We start from the raw sequence: 17,644 nt of genomic DNA, 5'->3' as shown, positions 1-17,644 counted from the left end.
AAGTGCCCCCCCACCCCGCCGCCACCGCACCACCACCACCACCAGTTTTTCTTCACCTTTGTCTTCAACTAATAGTTTACTTTTAAAAAACTGTCCTCTATCATCCAGTCAGCACAAGCAGATTTATTATGTTCAGAAATGTTTTCTTTTCAGTATAGTTATTCTTTTAGAACCCAGGTTCTATTTTCTTAATAATATTTTCCAAAACACTCAGATTTACGGTGGGCCACAGTCCTTGGAGAAGTCTTACATAACACATGTTACCTCCTGAAACATTTAGGGTGCTTCATCTATTCTTTGGAGCCTTAAGATTAAATGGAGGACATCCTTAAGAGAATTTTAAGATTGTGGCTCTTTTAAAGTCACATCTTTCTTTTGCTCAACATGTAAAATATTTTTTAGATTTTTGTCCTTCCCCCGTTTTTACCGAAGTTCTGGGAGCAACAGGGAACTTTTCAAGGGTCTGAGGGAATGCTGGCGCTGCTCTAGGTGTTAGGAATAAAGCAATGATTGTAACAAGATTGAAAATAGCAAAAATAAATAAATATAGTATACCTTTACAGATATCTTCATTAAAATGGCAAAATTCAGACAAAAAACAAGCAGATAAGCAAAACAAATAAAATGTCAGATGTTAAGTACAGTGGGGGGGGGCGGGGGGAGTAAGGCAGGAAAGGGGAAAGGAACTGCCAGGGAGATGCTGTGTAGTTGTTTATGGTGTGAGGAGAGACAGTGAAAGTTGACAAAAATGACTCTGCATCTGTCCCAATGTAGTCCATTACATTTACTTCTAAAAATACTAATGCTATCCAAATCTAAAGTGAAGAAATTGTCTATTGCTTTTATTTGGTGTTGATCTCCTAGTAGTTCATAATCTTCTCATATTTAACTGTGATATAAGTGTAGTGCACATTTAACATACATTTCAATGCAAATTTTGTAAGTACTCTTGAAATTTCTTATAACACTTATTTGGGACAGCATGTGAGATTTGTGGAATAAAATTCATTTTTTTTCCCTTTTAAAATTGTACTCAAAGGAATGCATTGGATTTTAGTTACAAAACAGTTCCAGGACCCCAGATGTTAGGTTGTCAAAAATCACTAAAAATTATATGTAAAATATTAGTTGGTAATTTGTCTTCACCTTCTTATTTATATATTACATCTTCTGATTTACATATTATGTGTATTGTTTTTGTATTGCATGTGAAAGTAAAATGACCAGACTTAAGATTAGCTACAGAATGTATAGGGGCTTTCACTGTTATACTTTTTTGAAAAAATGTTCAAACCAGTATTTTAGAACAGTAAAGTTGGCTAAAGTATTTACAGTCTGTTAGATATAAAATTAAGTTGCAGTTTCCAAAGAAGGTTATAACCCTGACCCTGATGATACTTTATAATGTTTAAAAGTTATTATTCTTGGACTCAAACATATTAGAACCTTGACTATATAACATCCCGTTTCTTCAGCTTCTATATTTGAATCCCAAATCACGCAAAAATACTTGTAGCAGAATTCAGAAACACTTTTTAAGCCACCCTCGACAGATTTCTCCCGTCATAATGCTGGAATAAAAATACTTTCTTGTCTCATGCAGGATTTTGCCCAGACACCGGGGCAAGCAGATAACCAGTCTTACCAGCCAAAAGGTACGTCTCTTTTGAAATGAGCTGTCACAGAACCGTCACATTTGTTAGCTGAGCGGACTAATTTCTCCTTCCCCCACCGAAATCCCCCCAGTCTGTAACTATTAAAGACATCAGCTTACTACACCATCGTAGGTCATTGAGATTTAAATGCCACGTATGGTTCAGTAATAGAATCATTTTGTCCTGAAGCCAGAGTGTATCAGAATATACAAAGAAATCTACTTAAAAGCACAAAACCTCTTTATGTAATTTATACTCACCTCACGGAAGATATGAATGTTGAAACAATTACAAAAAGAGCAACTTTATAGTGCAGAAGACAATCAGATCATTAATACCGGCCTATATAACTCAGGTAAATGCTGAAGTCACATAGGTTTAATCTACCTTCAGATTAAAATCATCAGAAAAAAAATAAAAATCATCAGAGATGGAGGCATATAGTTCTTTTAAACTCGGTATACACAACTTTTTAAAATTGAAAATGAAAAACAAAAAGAGAAAAAGTCTCTTTTAGCAGCTTTCGGGGGCGGAGATTTCCAAGTTTTTGTTCTTCCTGTTGTTTTTGCTGAGGAGTTTTTTATGATCAGAGTTGGAGATGTCGACTTTTAAAGTTTAATTTTCATTTTTTAAATATTCTACGACTCAGCCTATAACAGAAGTACAAGTCGCTCTTTGTCTGCCTGTCTTGACAGCATCTCTGATTAATGAGTCCCTAATCCAGACTTCCCCCTCCCAATTCTTCCATTAGTGTGATAGTCTTTAAAGTGGCCAGTCAGAGGCCTGCACCCAGCAGAGACCCTCTGGGGCACACTCCACATAGCCCTGACCGTGGACTCTGCCTTATGCCCATAGTTGTCTACACTGTGCAGGTGCTGAAAAGTTCACAGAGGAGCCTCTAATTAAAGCTGTAACAATGGTCTGGGGGGAATGCCCAGTTTTCTTGAGTCTGATATTCAAGAAGTAAACAGAAAGTTGTGTCCTCTTTAGAAACGCCAGCCATCATCCCAGACAGCAACCCATTTTCCTGAGCCAGAATTTACATACAGGTTCGGTTCTGCCCTGACTTAGTCACGTACATCAGACACAGACACACACACACACAAAACACACACACACACACACACACAGAGCCTTTTAAGTTATTATAGGTGATCCAGAAATTATCATATATTTTATTTTAATTTATTGCTATCCGCATACAACTTTATTTTAAAGTATATAGAAATTCCTAGAAGAATCTTTCAAATGTGTTTATTTTTAATTGAACAGCTTTATCTATTATTATGTTTTTGCCACTGAGAACAATAGATATTCTTTGTGTGGGGGCCACTCCCAGCAGGTTCAGGGAACCATACATGGTACCTGGAGTTAAACCCGGATCAGAGACATGCAAGGCAAGTGCCTGACCCACTGTATTATCTCTTCAGCCCCCTGTTCTTTTTCCCTTGTCTGTAAGGGTAAGTCGCAGCTGCAGAGATGACAGACAGAGTCCCAGGGGCTCCCTCTGCCTGTGGGGATTTCACTCCTTTCTTCCAAGAAAATTATCTCATCTGAAGTTCACACTTTTCCCACTTACAGAGAACGGCTTGAGTTGAGTCACAAACAGCAAATGGCGAGCCCTTACTTTCCTGGCTCACTTGATTAAGAAAATTTTTTAAAAAAATTTAGGGGCCAGAGGGATAGTATAGCAGGCAGGGCACTTGCCGTGCACACGGCCAACCCAGGTTCAATTCCTGGCACCCTATATGGTTGACCGAGGCCCACTAGGAGTGACCCCTGAGCACAGTCAGAAGTAGGCCCTGAGCACTGCCAGGTATGGCCCCAAAACAAAAAAGTCTAAGTTGCCAGTTCGCACCATGAACATGTTTCCCTTTTACTGATATTAAGTCCCCATAAAATGTCTCCAGTGGTTTGAGTTCCCTGCACAGGTGAACCTCTGAGTCCTCAGTGGATGGCAGCTCCCACTCACCCCACTCTCTTATTACCCAGGAATAATCTGGCTTTCAGCGACTTGATGACGGCCCAGCTCTGAGGCCCACTGCTTGGCCTCCAGGAATGGCCAATAAAGCTCCCTTGGCTATGTGTAATAAACTAAATCATGTTTTAATTAAAGAGAATCCTTTAGAAACAAAAGCCAACTATACATCCAAATTTACCTTTTCCAGACTTCAGGAGAGAGTATCTGCCTGCCTTTTTATCTGGTTCACCCTACTTACTATTTTTTCTCCTAAAATAGTATTTTTTATAGTGTTATACGTAGGGTTTCAATATCGTAGAGGCACAAATTTTTTTATCTACAGAGAGAGGTCGGTAACTTTGTTTGCGTAAAGCTATTATGGTTTATTTGAAGTGCATGTCTCCATTTTGTACTCAGAAAACATCTTTGTATTTCTTAACCCTCAAAAAAAAATGTTAACTCTTTTTAATTGAACTCTTTTCTTTTTTCCCTCTCAGGAAAATGCCTTGGCTCCCAAGACTATCTTGAGCTTGCAAACCGATTTCCTCAGCGGGCCTGGGAAGAGGCACGGCAGTTTTTCTTAAAAAAAGAGAAAAAATAAATGTTTGGGTTGGTTCTGTATTTGAGTACCTTTGTTAATATTTTAAATTGTTCAAACAAACCTTCATTCTTAAGCTCATTTTCTTATGTTTATACTCTCCCCTCTGCACTGTAGATATGGTATATACTTTGCACTATTTATAATGTCTGTAGATACTTTAATGTTCTACTTTCTAATTCTGCAAGCTGGGTTTGTGTCAGTTCTGCACAATATTTTGGAGTTTGATAAGTGCCACTTTATGATAATATATTGTTTGCGTTTGTAACAGGGGTGCAGTTAGACATAAAATTAGCAAGTCTGTGTTGTTCTTTAATAAAATAACTTATTCGGTTTGCAATGGTTGTTCTTATTGTCAAGGTAGAACAAATTTAAGAGGGGAAAAAAGTTATCAACACCAGCGCCAAAACTAGTTTAATTGCGTATTTAACTTGCTCTAAATGTTGCTCTTTAAGGTTTGGGATGAGGTGTTTACAACATGTTTTCATTCTCATTACATGTGTTTGGGGGTTATTTAAAATTCAGAGCATTTCGTTTTGCCTGGTCCGGCTCCCCATCCCCAGGAGAGCTGTGCGCAGCGGTTCTGAGCTGAATGAAATTCTTCTCCTGAATTAAAATCAGTGGTGGGATGTATAGTAACCAGCAGGAATAACCCTGAGTATCTTCTGCTGAGCACTGTGAAAGGAAGAAAACAAAGCTGGCGGGAAAGTCACAGTTCTCGCAAAATTTTTTTTTTAGAAAAAAAAGTTTCAAACTACCCGCTGTGTCGGGCGAATGTGTCCAAGGGTCTCTGGAGAGGCGACCCTGATTTCGGCCCTTAGGTTTTTCCCTTGGAGCCCGCAGCCTGTGCTAAGCCGCTCATTGAGTGACATCAGTAATCACTGCTGTCTGATAAGTATCAGACAGCACCAGCACCGGAGGAAAAGAAAAACCCGGGGGGTTGCGGGGGTCTGGGTACATCAGATTCCGGGGGTTGGGGGGGGGGGACTGGAAAATTCCACAAGTCCCATCTTGGTCTTTTTTTAAGGAAAAACACACGCTTCCCTACTCAGGACAGGGAGCCTCGCAAAGCTACTGGGTTAAGTAAGGAATGTGTAGTTTTCACTTCTTTGCAAATCGAGGAGGGTAGAAAGTTCAATCCCCCGCCTCCTCACTCCCCCCCCCCACCAAAAAAAAAAGAAAAAGAAATGAAAGAAAAAGGCGGACCCACCCTGCAGCGCTCTGAGCCCCCACGGCGCCAGGGCCGTGGGCTGCAGCGCTGGTGAAACGGGCTCCAGGGTCTGGGGAACTCCCACCCCGGGGGGTCCTTCAGCCGGAGGGAGACCCCCGCCGCTCGCTACGCGCAAAAACACCTAAAAACATCTCGAGCCGCGCAGCGCGGGGTACCGCGCCCCAGGGAGACCCCGGGCAGGACCCGGGACCCCCACCCTCTCCCCGGCTGCACCCCGGATCCTCTATATCTGGGGGCTGGGGGCACAGTACACATCCCCGGCCCGCTCGCGGGATACTCCCTGCTCTTTCGGGGACGCTCCACCTGCAGAGCTGCCTCAAAGCCCGCTCGCCACGCGCGTAGCGGGGGCGTGGACGCAAAAAGACTTGTAGCTGAAAGGAATCATCAAATATTTATAAGAGTTCCTGCAAGGCGCTTCACAATAGAACAGACTTCTTATCTTGGTCGGAAATTTGCCCAAAAGCCATAAATAATTGAGCCAACTGTGATTAACCGCCCAGAAACCCATACCAGAATTCACAATTAAACATTTAATCGAAGTGGCTCGAGAGGGGCGCGGGTTTGAGAGAGCCGAACCCCGGCTCCAACCGGGCTGGGTTGGCCCTGAAGTGGACCGGGCCCCGGTGGTGCCCGGGCGCCTGGCCGTCCGCGGGCTCTCTGCAGCAAGCAGGTTTGCTCCAGTCGTCCTAACTTCCCTGTTTTTTTTTTGTTTGTTTGTTTTGTTTTGTTTTTTACGGTTGTTTACATCTCTCCGGGGCGAGGGGAGGGGGGCGCGCAAGTGAGGTCCGGGTCACTTTTTCCCGTTTTTAGGGAATCAATGCCACCCACTCTCTCCGCCTGCGGGAACTGCATCCTGACTCCCGGGGCCACAGGTGGACCACCTGAGCCCAGAGAAAGAACGGCCGCCGCGAACCTGTAAGGTGACGGCAGTTTGGTTCGGGTTTTCTAGCCTAGAGTTGGAGTCACCTGGGTGGGTCTGGGATGATGGGATAAAGTGTCTGCCAAGGCCCGCCAATCTCGGAATGTGAACACAGCGTGGCGTCGCCCCCGGTGATGTTCTTGTTCTAGACCTCAGCCCAGAGTCTCAGAAGTTCTCCCCAGACTCCCAACAGGACGTCGCAGCGGTCACTTCCTGCCGAGTCCGAGTCCTGGCCTTCGGGGGGCGCTGTGACCTCGAACTCGGAATCCTAACTCCTAGATTAAGGAACCTGGGTCTAGGTTTTTGCCGCCCCTGCGATTCCCACCTTCCCACCCCAGCGCAGCAAGGGGAAACACCTGGTTCCTGTCTTCCAGCACCCCTTGCCAAGCCTTCTCAATGTGGGGGCCTTAGTGATCTAGAAAGGGATTTCAGTTCCAGCCTCCCTATTCCAACCCGGTGGTCTCCTGTCTTCTGTCAAACCGCCTTTGTTAAAGACCCAGCTTTCTGAGATGCCATCACTCATTCTTCCTGAATTCCTCTCGAGTCCCTCCTTGACTCACTCTCCCACCAGCTGCTGATCTTCTTGACCAGGAGGTGCCCCCCCCCCACCCCACAGGCTGAACCCACCTAGCATTCCGAGCCACTGTCAAGATGGCTCTGTCCCATCCTGCCTGCACCAAATAGCCACTCCCCACTCGACTCCACATCTGGATGCCCATAAAGATTTTTCTCAAGTCCCCTCTCTTGCCTATTCCTAGACTCCGTCTAGGACCATTTATCTGCCTTTTCCATGCACAGTTTCCATCAACAAGGTGCTACTCTGTAATTGGTCACACAGTCCTCATCATTGCACTGGATCCCACTATCTTGAGGAAAGTTTACCTTTACATCAATCAGACCCATATTTAAAAGCCTCTAATCTTCCCTACATCAGCTTAATAAACTCTGAATTTCCTGCTTTTATCATGGCCCCATTGGGAACTTCTCTGCAAAGAGTTTATTATTCATTCATTGTTTCCTCTCTCTAGCATGCTGCTATTCATCTAATTCTCTTACTCTTGGTAAACTCTTGTATGGGAAAACTCAGCTAACTCTGTGTAGTAATGTATGCTTTGCCCTAGACATCAGTGGCCAAAGCTCACATTTTCTAGAGTACAGTCGGTCGTAGACAATGTCTCATTTAAACCCAGAATTTGCAGACTGGGAAAGGGGAGGGAGTGAAGATGGGGGGAAATGAACTTTAAACTATTCCATATTCCGAACTTAAAGGTTGATTTCTGTTCCACAACCCATTAAATATTAAAGTTTGGTGGGAATGCTGCCACAGGGACTCTGAATTTCCCAGAATTATGCAGCCTTTCAATGTGTATTAAATTTTGTAGTATAATAACCATAAACGTTTCCATCTCTGGGAATCCCTTTCCTGCTTCAATTAGACAGGGCTTTCCAAATTATTAGATAAGTCACTGGAGAAAATCTTATTCTAAAGTGAATCTAGTTAAATAACTAACTCATTTTCCACCTATGGCCTTTTTTATTGAACTGCCTTTTTACTACACAGCGGGGTATCTCTCTTTAAAAGTTCAGTGAACATAAAATACAACACCATTGTTACAGGTAATTTAATTTACAAGGAAATCCCTGCAGTATCACAGAAGATGTTTAAAGACGACCTGGGAACCAGTAAAACTGATATTTATTAATGTAACTAACCAACCGTAGATTTGACACCTCACTAGGGACCATTCTAATAAGGCTTCAAAGTCATTCCCTTCTTTCCCCGAAAACCCAGATGGAAATGATGCTAGCTTTTGGATGGATGGCAACCAACTACAGAAGAAGAGCATGTGATGCTTTACAGGGTAAAAAGACAGATGCAGACTTTTTAATAGTTACTTTTACTTAATAGTTACTACTTAATTTTCCAATATTCAAAAATAAACACACTCCATTAAATACTAAAAAGAGAAGCTAGGTTTTTGATTTATGAATGATGTGCAGAGATGAATGTGAGGCCAGAGTGATAGTACAGCAGGTAGGGTGTTTGCCTTGCATGCGGCCAATGGGGTTTAATCCCTACATTCCATATGGTTCTTTGAGCACCACCAGGAGTAATTTCTGAGTGCAGAGCATCATTGGCCATTGGCGTGACCCACAAAACCCTGTGCTGGGTGGGAAAAGGAGCTACAATTAGGTGAGCATTCCCATTCACAACACTAAAAATTTTTTTTTTGTTTTGAGGCCACACCCAGTGGGGATTGAGGCTTACACCTGGCTCTGCTCAGGGATCACTCCTGGCAGTGCTCAGAGAACAATATACTGTGCTAGAATGGATCTGGGTTTGTCCACATGCTATCTCTCAGGCCCTAAAATAAATTATTTTTAAATTGAAATAAGCCTGTTAAAAGTAAACTTCAGGGCTAATTAAAACCACTGATGAAATTGTTTTCAAAAACCTGTGATTTCCTCCAAAATCACAACAAAATGCAGTAGTCCAGATAAGTCTGAAAATTTCATGGACATTTAGCTCCCTACTCAAAGGCAAGTCAGGAGATTAAAAGAAATATCTATATTTTTGTGGGGAAGGGAATGGTCTAAGTTAAGGGACCAAGCCTCCAAGAACCTAACCCTGATGATTAAAACCATTTCTGGCCAATTGAGAGGTAAAGCTGGTCCTCATTAGCCCCACCTATGCCTTCCCTTATCTCTAGGTTTGCAGCACCATTTCCCAAATCCCAAAGAACGAAAAGATTCTTCCTTAAGTAAGTGCGCTAGCATTACCCCGGACTTTCACGAAGTAAAATAGAAATGTGGCTCATTTCCCTCACCTCCTTCCATTTTCTTTCACTACTTGCCACAGTCGCAGGCGGTGTCCGGCAGAAGGGAATCCTGCCACTGCCTCTGCTGAAAAACCTCCTGGCTTCTGGCCTCCCCGCAACCAAGGCTATCTCAGAAAGCATTTATTCCTTTTAGCTAGTCTCTTAGACCGAGGTGAAGTTCCCTTAGTCCCACCTGAATTCCCTCCAACTCCAGGCAACACCCTTTTTCAAAACAAATCCTGGACAAAGGAGAAGGTACTTGTGTTTCCTTTTATTCGAGAGAAGTGGGACTGGAAACTCAATGCAAAGTTTTCTGCAAGAGTCGCGGATTGACTGGCAGAAGGCTAGCAGCCCATTCTCAGGCTAGGGCTGCGCTGGGAAAAGGACTCCCAGGTTGCCAAAGGGTTAAATATTTGTCAAGGGTAAAACCTGAGCCTCCCGGTTTTTGTGCTTGCCCGGGGGCCTGCTGGAGATTCGGTATCTCTCGGTTATTTCCTGCGATCACTAAAGCCAGTTTTCAAGAAAACAAGTCGCAGGGGTTTGAAATGTCACACCAAGTGACCTGGGCACGGTATATCCAGGGGCCATTCCCAGCCCTCTCCCACCAGGGCCATCCCCCGCCTCTTGCTTTTCGGGTCTGGAAAGAAAATAAACCAAGGACACGCCAGACTGGTTCTGGGTGGACTTATTTTTCCCCGGCTGCCGAGATCCTAGCGGGGGCTTGTTGTGGCTCCTTCAGTGTATCGCTTGCAGGTGATGCCAAATGCAGATAAGAAGCCGCCGCCCGGCCTTCTCCTCTGTCTAGACGGGGGGAATTAATAAATACAGCGAGATTGATCACGTCGCGCATCCACTCTGGGGACAGCGCCGAGAACGAGCCCGTCCCGACCGTCGGATCTGGCCGGGGTCGCCCCAATGTCTGCGCAGGGGTCCGCGGACTGACTTCGCTGTTGGGCCCCCGGATGGCAGGAGTGACACCTGGGGGCAGGGATCCGAGCCGGGCGTTGCAAGGGCGAGAGGACCCGCGTGCACCGGTAGCAAACGGAGCGCGGGGTTGCGACTCTTGGAGGGGCGCGGGGGAACGAGGCAAGGACAGGAGCCAACAACAGTCGCGACCTGGCGAGCCTGAGCAATGGCTGGAGCCAGCGGTGAGGCAGACACCCAAGCGGCGCAGGTTTCCCGCCCAAACGGGGTCGCCCCGCCCCGCCGCCCCCCGCCAGCCCCGGCTGGAAGGAGCGCGCGCCCGGGCCCCGGAGCCAAGCGAACTCGCGCGCATCACTCCGCTGCGCCCAGGGCAGGCCCCGCCCCATCTTGAGAGGCGCCCAATCCCCGTCGGGCCCGCCCCTGCCGCGCGCAGCACACTGGCCCCGGGCTCGCGGGGCGCGGGCACGAGCAGCGCGCGCGGGGCCAGGTCCGCACTGTGAGGGTTGTAGTAGAAATAAGCCCCGACGGGCTTTCTCTTGCGGGCCCTCCGGCCCGCCCGCTGCGCCGATAGCACACAGGAGCGGCCTCGCATCGGGTTATCATCTTTTTCTTTTCTTTTCTTTTCTTTTTATTAAGATCAAAATATTCGTCCCACTATGACCTGGCCGTTCTCGCAATAAATAACAATAACTTACGTTTGTTTGTTCGGCAAAGGCTCACACACTCTTGTCCTCCGTCGACTGATAATTTAAAACATGTTCAAGGAAAGTCTCGTTTCTACTTATTTTCCCGGCAATCATGCGCTTTGGGGGAAGCGAGCGTCTGTTCTTTGGGTGGTCCCGATCCTCTTCCCGGCTAGAGCCCGGGCGGAGCCGCCCGCTGGGAGCGCGGAGCGGGAGCAGGGCGCACGGTAGACCCCGCGTGTTTTTCCACGTCGACTTGGGGACGTGGGGCGGAAGGGCGAGGGAGAGGAAGGGGCAGAGCTAACGCTAGGAAATCCCAAGTTCTGGTTCTGAAAAAATAAAGGTCCTCGGAGCCGCCTCTCCAGTCTGGTGAACGCAGGTTGTGTCCTGGTTGCTTTGGGCGGTCCTGACCGCTTCTCTCAGTCCTCTCTTTCTCTCTTTAAATAATAATAATAATTATAATTACAAAGGCGAGAGAGCTTTCGGAGCTGGAATGGCCTGAGCTTGGGTGCGTCTCATGCAGGGAGCATGCGAGGTCCGCGGGCTGGCGGGGAGAGGAAGGGTTCCCCTCACGTCTCCACGGGGCTCGGCACCATGCTGTTGGGGGTATCCGGGAGCTGCGAGGACAGGGAGGTCACGTCGCTGCCGGAGGAGTTGCCCAGAGAGCCAGACTCGGAGAAGGAGACCTGGGGCGGCAGAGTTACCGGGATGGGAGTTGGCGTGCTTGAGGCTGGCTGGAGGGAGAGCTCACTGGCAACCCGCTCTCGGACCAGGGTGCCCCTTGGGGACAGGCCGCCCGCTTGGAGCAAGGCCCGCGGAGAAATGAGCTTGGCTTCCTGTGCCCCGGGCTATTAGTGTTGGGGCAGGATCCTTTAATCCCCCACCTCTCCCTGCAAGCGCTTAGAGGGAAGTATGATCTGGGGGTTGGTTGCAGCCACTACCACCATTGCCAGAAGCTGTTCTGTCTTTATCACAGGAGACCCCCTTCTTGCCCCCAGCCCCCAAGTTCCTACCTTGGATACCTGGCTAGCTTCCCACTCCCACACTCTCCCTGAGGATGGATAGGAAGCACAGGGCTCACCAGCTGTTGGAAGGCGGGTTGGTCCAGGTCGCTCTGCAGCGCAAACTCGCTGAGCGCTTTCCAAGGTGGCTGGTAAGTCTGCACCTCCACCGCGCTGCCCTGCACTGCGCTCTCGTGGCGAATGGGGCTGCCGGCCACCAGGGGCGTGCCGGTCAGTCCTTGGAGGCTCTGCGGGACAAACACGGGGTGGTCAGGGGATGCTCAAGGCTGGTTTTGCATATCCTGCCTTCACAGTGAGATTTGGAGCCAGAGAGGAGAGGGCAGGACTGAGCTACCCTTCTTTCTCCCTGCCATTGCCCCCCCCCACACACACACAGCCTATCTCCCCACACACATATGTGAGGATACCCCTGCTGGGCTCCAGAACTTGGCTCATTACTGGGAGCCAACAGGAAAGGGAGCTCTGGGGGCCTGCATGCACATCTCCACCAGGTATGCAGAGGCAAAGCATTGAAAATGAACCACGCAGAGTGGTTTGAAAGATTGTACAGCGGGTAGGTCCCTAGCCTTGTTCACCAAGCCAGTTGGGTCTTCAGTATCCCCTTTGGTCACTGAACCCTCCAGGAGTAATTTTTGTGTGCAGAACCACAAATAAGCTCTGAGCACTGCTCTGGGTGAGCCCACCAACACTCCCCCCTAAAATAAAAACGAATCACAAGGAAAGAAAAATGCAACCCGCCCAAACTTGAGGGGCTCCGCAAGCTTCCCACCACAGGCTCTGAGCTGCACCCTGGATTCCCAACTCAAGGGTGCTACTAGGACAGGGCGACCTGATCTCAGATAGGAGAATTTTAGTGAGCCTAAAACCCCAGCCCACCCTAGCTCAGAGGCATGCACTTTTTTTTTTTTTTGCAGAATCCCCTTTTCCAAGCCCAGTCCCCAGTGGCCCGGCTCTCTCTGGCACCTCCGGCAGAGCGCAGGCCGATTTCTGCAACAGGAATTCCAAACCCCAGCCGAGTGGCTCGGCCGGCGCCAACTCCCTCACCGTCTTGTCATTGTGTTGCTGCTGCTGCAGCTGTTTCATGAGGATGGATTTCTTCTTGTCCTTGCAGCGCTTGTTCTGGAACCAGACTCGGATGACCCGCGGGCTCAGGCCGGTCATCTCCACCAACTGCTCCTTCATGAGCGCGTCAGGCCGTGGGTTGGCTGCGTAGCAAGTCCGCAGAGTGTGCAGCTGCTTCTCGTTGAGCACGGTCCGGACACGGGTTGTCTTCTCTGTCTGTTTGTGCACGTGCGGGCGCAGGGAGGGCTGCCGGCCGGACCCGGGGTCTGCGAGGACAGGAGCGGAGTGGAAAGCGGAGTGGAAAGGGAGGAACTCGGGGCCGCCGGGAGGCTGAGTCCTTCTAAGGGCCCTGATTTCGTTTCTTTCAGTATTCCCTTGATTTCGTCTCATTGTTAGTCTCTCTTCCCTTTGGTTCGCCCCACCCGGACCAGACCGAGATATGCCTGTTTAGCCCTTCCTCATGGGGGTCCCCTACTTCCCTACAGGAATTCCCAACGGAGGCATGCCAGAGGGACGTGGGGATATTAGGTGCCAGAGGGATGTTAGGTGCTGTGAAGCCAGACAGCTCCCGCGAACGCCATCTCAACCCTCCAGACCCGCCGGGCCAGGTCAGCTCTCCCAGAGTATTCAGAGTTATAGAGGGAAATAAAGGCGTCTCTGCAAGGGGAAAATGCCCCAGACTGGGACCTGGGGCTTCACACTCTTTGGGGGTGGGGGGAAGCTGGTCTCCCACTACCCCAGCCTTGAGGGCCCTTACCCCTCTTTGCAAGCCCCCCCACCCCTTGTGTTCTAGGTCCTGGACGCAAATGGCCTCCAGGTCTGAAACAATTTCTTCCTATTTGTCCTGGGGACTCGCACCCTGGATGCCCCTATCAGGCTTCAGGAAAGGGGCCACCCACCCTCAGGGTCCCCATGCAACTGCTGGCATTCTCCTCTATTAGCCTCCGTTTCTTTCCACCCCGGAGGAGAAACGGGGTCTGATTCTGGCAGCCCCAGAACTCTCCAACGACAACAAACAAAATGGAACCCCTTCAATCTGCCAGAGCTGAGTGCAAACAACACCAACTTCCCTCCTCTCTGTGTCACACTCCATGGAACTAGGTTTCACCCCTCGGATAGAAGCTGCACAGTTTCCATTTGTGTCCCCTTCCAGGCAATTCTCAGCCTGGATAAATATTTACAAATAGCCCATCTGTTCTCTGAATTTGTTCTATCGTCCACATCCAGCCCAGTTTCCTCTCCCTATAGGGGAGGAAACACCCGGAGGAGCAAAGGCCCTGGGAGCCCCACAAGGACACTGGGAAGGCACCTGAGGCTCATCTGGTCCAGGGATGATGCTTCAGTCAGTGGTTATGTGCATGGAGCTAACCCTCCAGGCGACCGTCCCTCCACCCTCCCTACACTCAGCCCTATCTCCAACTCACAGGCCCTGATCTGGGCTCTCCTGATCAGGGTGCAGAGGTTCCCTGAGTTCCCCACTACCCTGCGATTCCTCCCAGAGAGGCAATGGGCTCAGCTGTTCCTCCAAGAGACTTCCAAACACAGAGACACTGATTCTTTTGGGGGGAACAGGTCAGCCACGCTGTCTTTACCGGTGGGCTTCGGAGCAGGCCAAACAATTCCGAGGAGGATGAGCACTGTCATTCTTACACATACCCGCAGGCCAAAGGCTCCTTCCTCTCCGGCAATTACACATCTTGCTGGAATCTCCCAGTATAAGTCCCCAGATAGAAACCACTTCAGAATCGTCTTATCATTCGCCCTCCATCTCAGAGCCCCGCACATCCAGGATCACCGCACTACTTGCAGTGGGTCCCCCAACACCACCATCACCACACACACACACACACACGCACAGTTTTCTCCTCGCACACGGGACTGCAGCCGTGTTCCCAGCACCCCATTGAATAACTCACACACCGCAGAACACCATCCCGGGCAAGATGCGCGATACCGCGCCAGTGACAAATTTTCGTAGTAACACAAGCATTTTTCCCCAGCATCCCCGGGGCACACGCATTGCCACGCGCGAGCGGCGCGGGGTCCGGCGCGGGGCTTACCTGGCAAATGCAGGCCTCGGGCGCCCGGGAGCGGCCCGGGGCTGCGCGGACTGCCGGCCGCAGCGCGCTCCAGCAGAAGGCCGTGGTCGGCGCGGCACAGCAACTCGTGCTCCCGCAGCGAGAACTCGTCGCCCGGCAGCAGCTGGCGGCTGCACACGGAGCAGCGAAAACACTCGATGTGGTACACGCTGTCCCGCGCCCGCATCACCAGGTCGCTGCTGCTGAAGCCCACCTGGCACTTGGCGCACTTGATGCCGAACAGCCTGCGGGGGGCCCGAGGCGCATCAGCTCGGGGCGGCGGCCGGCCTGGCTTTCCCCACGACTCCCCGCTCCCGGCCAGAACGCGCTCCCGGGAAGCTAGAGGGCCGTTGGGGGTAAGGGGGAAGCCTGCGGAGTCGGCCCTCCTCCGCGGGATTCCCGGGGCCTCGTGGGGTCGGGGCGGCCTTCTTCCCCGCCTCGGCCCCCGGGTGGGTGCGCCTTCCCCCATGAGCCCCGGGCCCAGCGGGCTCCCGCGGGCCTCACCTGACATAGTCCCGCTTGCAGTAGGTCTTCCCGTCTCTCACGAAGCACGTGCATGTCTCATCCAGGTACTGGCTGCACTCGGCGCATTTGAGGCAGGCCGCATGCCACTCTAGGTCGGGCGACACCCGCAGAATGAACTGGTCGTGGATCTGACTCCCGCAGCCCACGCACATGGCCGTCCCGGGCTTCTCTGCGGGAGAAGGACGCGGGGCCCGGGTCAGGCCTGGCTTGTACCGAGCGCCCCTGATGGCTGCAGACACTCTAGCCCCAAGCCAAGCCCGCTCGCTCTCTTTCAAGAACTGCGACAGCAAAGAAAAGGTAACTGGGCTTTTTAAAGGTGCAGAAAATTGAAAACAATCCCCCAGCCCCATCTTATAATTTTGCTAAGGTATTTTGTCTCTAGCCCCCCCAATTTTTTTCTGTTATATTATCTTGGGCATAGTTATTTTATCGGTAAAACGGGTAACCTTAAAGCTAACATGTTGGTGAGAAGAATAGACAATTAAGCACTGCGGGCGCCGCCGCATCGCTACTGAACGGCTATGTTCTGGCATTTCCGCTCACACACTCCGCACAGCGACTCCCTCCTCTTCCAACATAGACACCACATCGGCCTTCATCATTCATCCTCTCTGCCCTTTCTTAGCTTAAGTACTCCAGATCGCGCTGGAGAAACCGTCCGTATTTCAAAGACCGAAAGACCAGCAAACAAACAAACCAAAAAAAACCCTCACATCTCTAAATCAAACCTAATTGCCTTAGCGCAAAACAGAAGCAGATTTCACAGCCCGAGGTCAGCCTAGCAGGCTTGAGAAATCGGGTTAAACTAGAAATTAACACAACAGGATGTCCGCGGACAAGAGGTCCTGTAGGAGAAAGAAATGCATTCGTTTTGTTTGTCCTTTCCTGGTGTCCTGTCATATACAAGCCACTTGTAGAATCCGCTAAACATTCTTCTGCATCAGAAATTTTGCATATTAAGCAAACACAGATACACACCCACACCCACACCGAGAAAGACTTACTCTTGGAATGATCCCCCATAGCACCCAGAAAAGGATAATGAAAAATAATGTCCACCATGCAGGAAAGAGATGTGCGCAAAGTGTGTGGCCAGAGGCAGAAGGAGGAGGGTCGCGCGCCCAGCCTCGGCTCTTTGCTAACTAACTCCTGCCCCGCGGAGTTGAAGGAGCGATTCCGCACCGGTCCGCACGCAGCATGACGTCAGCACGCACTCGCCCGGGGCCGAAGCTGGGGGCGGGACCTGTGGCGTCACGAAGCTTCCCCAGAACTCCCGAGGATGAGAGGGAAAGGGTGGGGACCCGGGGGCTGGATGGGCTTAAGGAGGGGGGCCCCCGGGAAGGCTGCGGTGGGGGGGGAGGTTGGAGGGTGGGAACCAGGGATTGGTTGGAAGGAAATGGACAAACTCTGATTGGCCCTGAGTGAACAATGGAGAGCAGCCCCCTCCCCCGAAATCTACTAGGATCTCTCCAGCTTGGGATCGGGCAATCCCGGCTGGATTTTGCGTCACCGCCTAGCTGGCTCCGCGGTTGCTGCAGGCTCTGAACTTCCTCTTAAGATTTCGGGAAGGTCTCCCCAGGCGCTCCCGAGCAGGATGATGGATAGATAGATAACTGGGTAGCTGGGGAGTGTAAAGGATTTTATTTCAAAGCTCCATTCTTTCCAAACAAAACTACTACTAGTCAATCCACTCTCTTGGGTAAGAGGTTCCTTTGAGCACGACCATCGCTGTTGCGCCCACCACCATGCGCCTTTGTTATCAGGGTCCAAGCTAGAGAAAAGGTGCTAGAGAACGACCACGGAGGTTTGGATAAACTCTCCCTAGACTTCCCCACCCGCCCGCTGTGGAAAACTTATTCCAATCGGAACGCTAGGTAGGTGCGAGCACACAGAATTCTAAGACGCTCCCCGGATCCCGATTCGAGCCTTGACTTGTGCAATTGGGGGCGCGTGGCTGCGGGTGGGCAGTGGGGTGGGGGCGGGATAATCTGACCCTGCCTCCCCCTCTTTCTAGCAAAGCTCTTTCTGCGAACACTGCTGGGGGCTGTGGAGAGGCATCCCATTTTCAGAGCAAAGGATTTTGAATAGATCAACGCGTGTGTTTCGTTTCACCAACCCACTGCGAAGGCAAATCAGAAAACAAAGTGGCTCCAAGGGGTTAATGCACT

The 17,644-nt window shown here is 50.0% G+C and overlaps 2 protein-coding genes across 2 annotated transcripts in view; one reads left to right on the top strand and one right to left on the bottom strand.

Moving 5' to 3' along the window:
* Positions 1-4,548, top strand: part of SCAPER (S-phase cyclin A associated protein in the ER) — a 363,121-nt gene extending 358,573 nt beyond the window's left edge. Inside the window, exons 31-32 of the mRNA XM_055130600.1 lie at positions 1,604-1,655; positions 4,113-4,548. Coding sequence (XP_054986575.1) covers positions 1,604-1,655; positions 4,113-4,216 — 156 coding nt within the window. The 3' untranslated portion in view covers positions 4,217-4,548. The remainder of the gene's footprint in view (positions 1-1,603; positions 1,656-4,112) is intronic.
* Positions 4,549-10,875: 6,327 nt separating this feature from the next.
* Positions 10,876-16,538, bottom strand: ISL2 (ISL LIM homeobox 2). The gene is made up of 6 exons (XM_004611756.3): positions 16,481-16,538; positions 15,456-15,645; positions 14,934-15,196; positions 12,856-13,139; positions 11,871-12,038; positions 10,876-11,475 (listed from the first exon to the last, which is right to left on the bottom strand). The coding sequence occupies exons 1-6, from the start codon at positions 16,536-16,538 to the stop codon at positions 11,359-11,361; spliced, it is 1,080 nt and encodes a 359-aa protein (XP_004611813.1). The 3' UTR covers positions 10,876-11,358.
* Positions 16,539-17,644: the final 1,106 nt, after the last annotated feature.

This window comes from Sorex araneus, chromosome 3 (genome assembly GCF_027595985.1).
Source record: "Sorex araneus isolate mSorAra2 chromosome 3, mSorAra2.pri, whole genome shotgun sequence".
In the NCBI taxonomy this organism is placed as follows: Eukaryota; Metazoa; Chordata; class Mammalia; order Eulipotyphla; family Soricidae; genus Sorex; species Sorex araneus.
Note: the sequence above shows the minus strand (reverse complement) of the source record. Positions and strands in the feature narration are given on the sequence as shown.

Bases quoted from the DNA above. Each gene is read 5' to 3' on its own strand.
- ISL2 (XM_004611756.3), bottom strand. From the start codon at position 16,538: ATGGTGGACATTATTTTTCATTATCCTTTTCTGGGTGCTATGGGGGAT. The intron at 15,646-16,480 runs GTAAGTCTTTCT...CTTCTCCCGCAG, and splicing joins TATGGGGGATCATTCCAAGA to AGAAGCCCGGGACGGCCATG. The intron at 13,140-14,933 runs GTAAGCCCCGCG...CTGTCCTCGCAG, and splicing joins CCGAGGCCTGCATTTGCCAG to ACCCCGGGTCCGGCCGGCAG.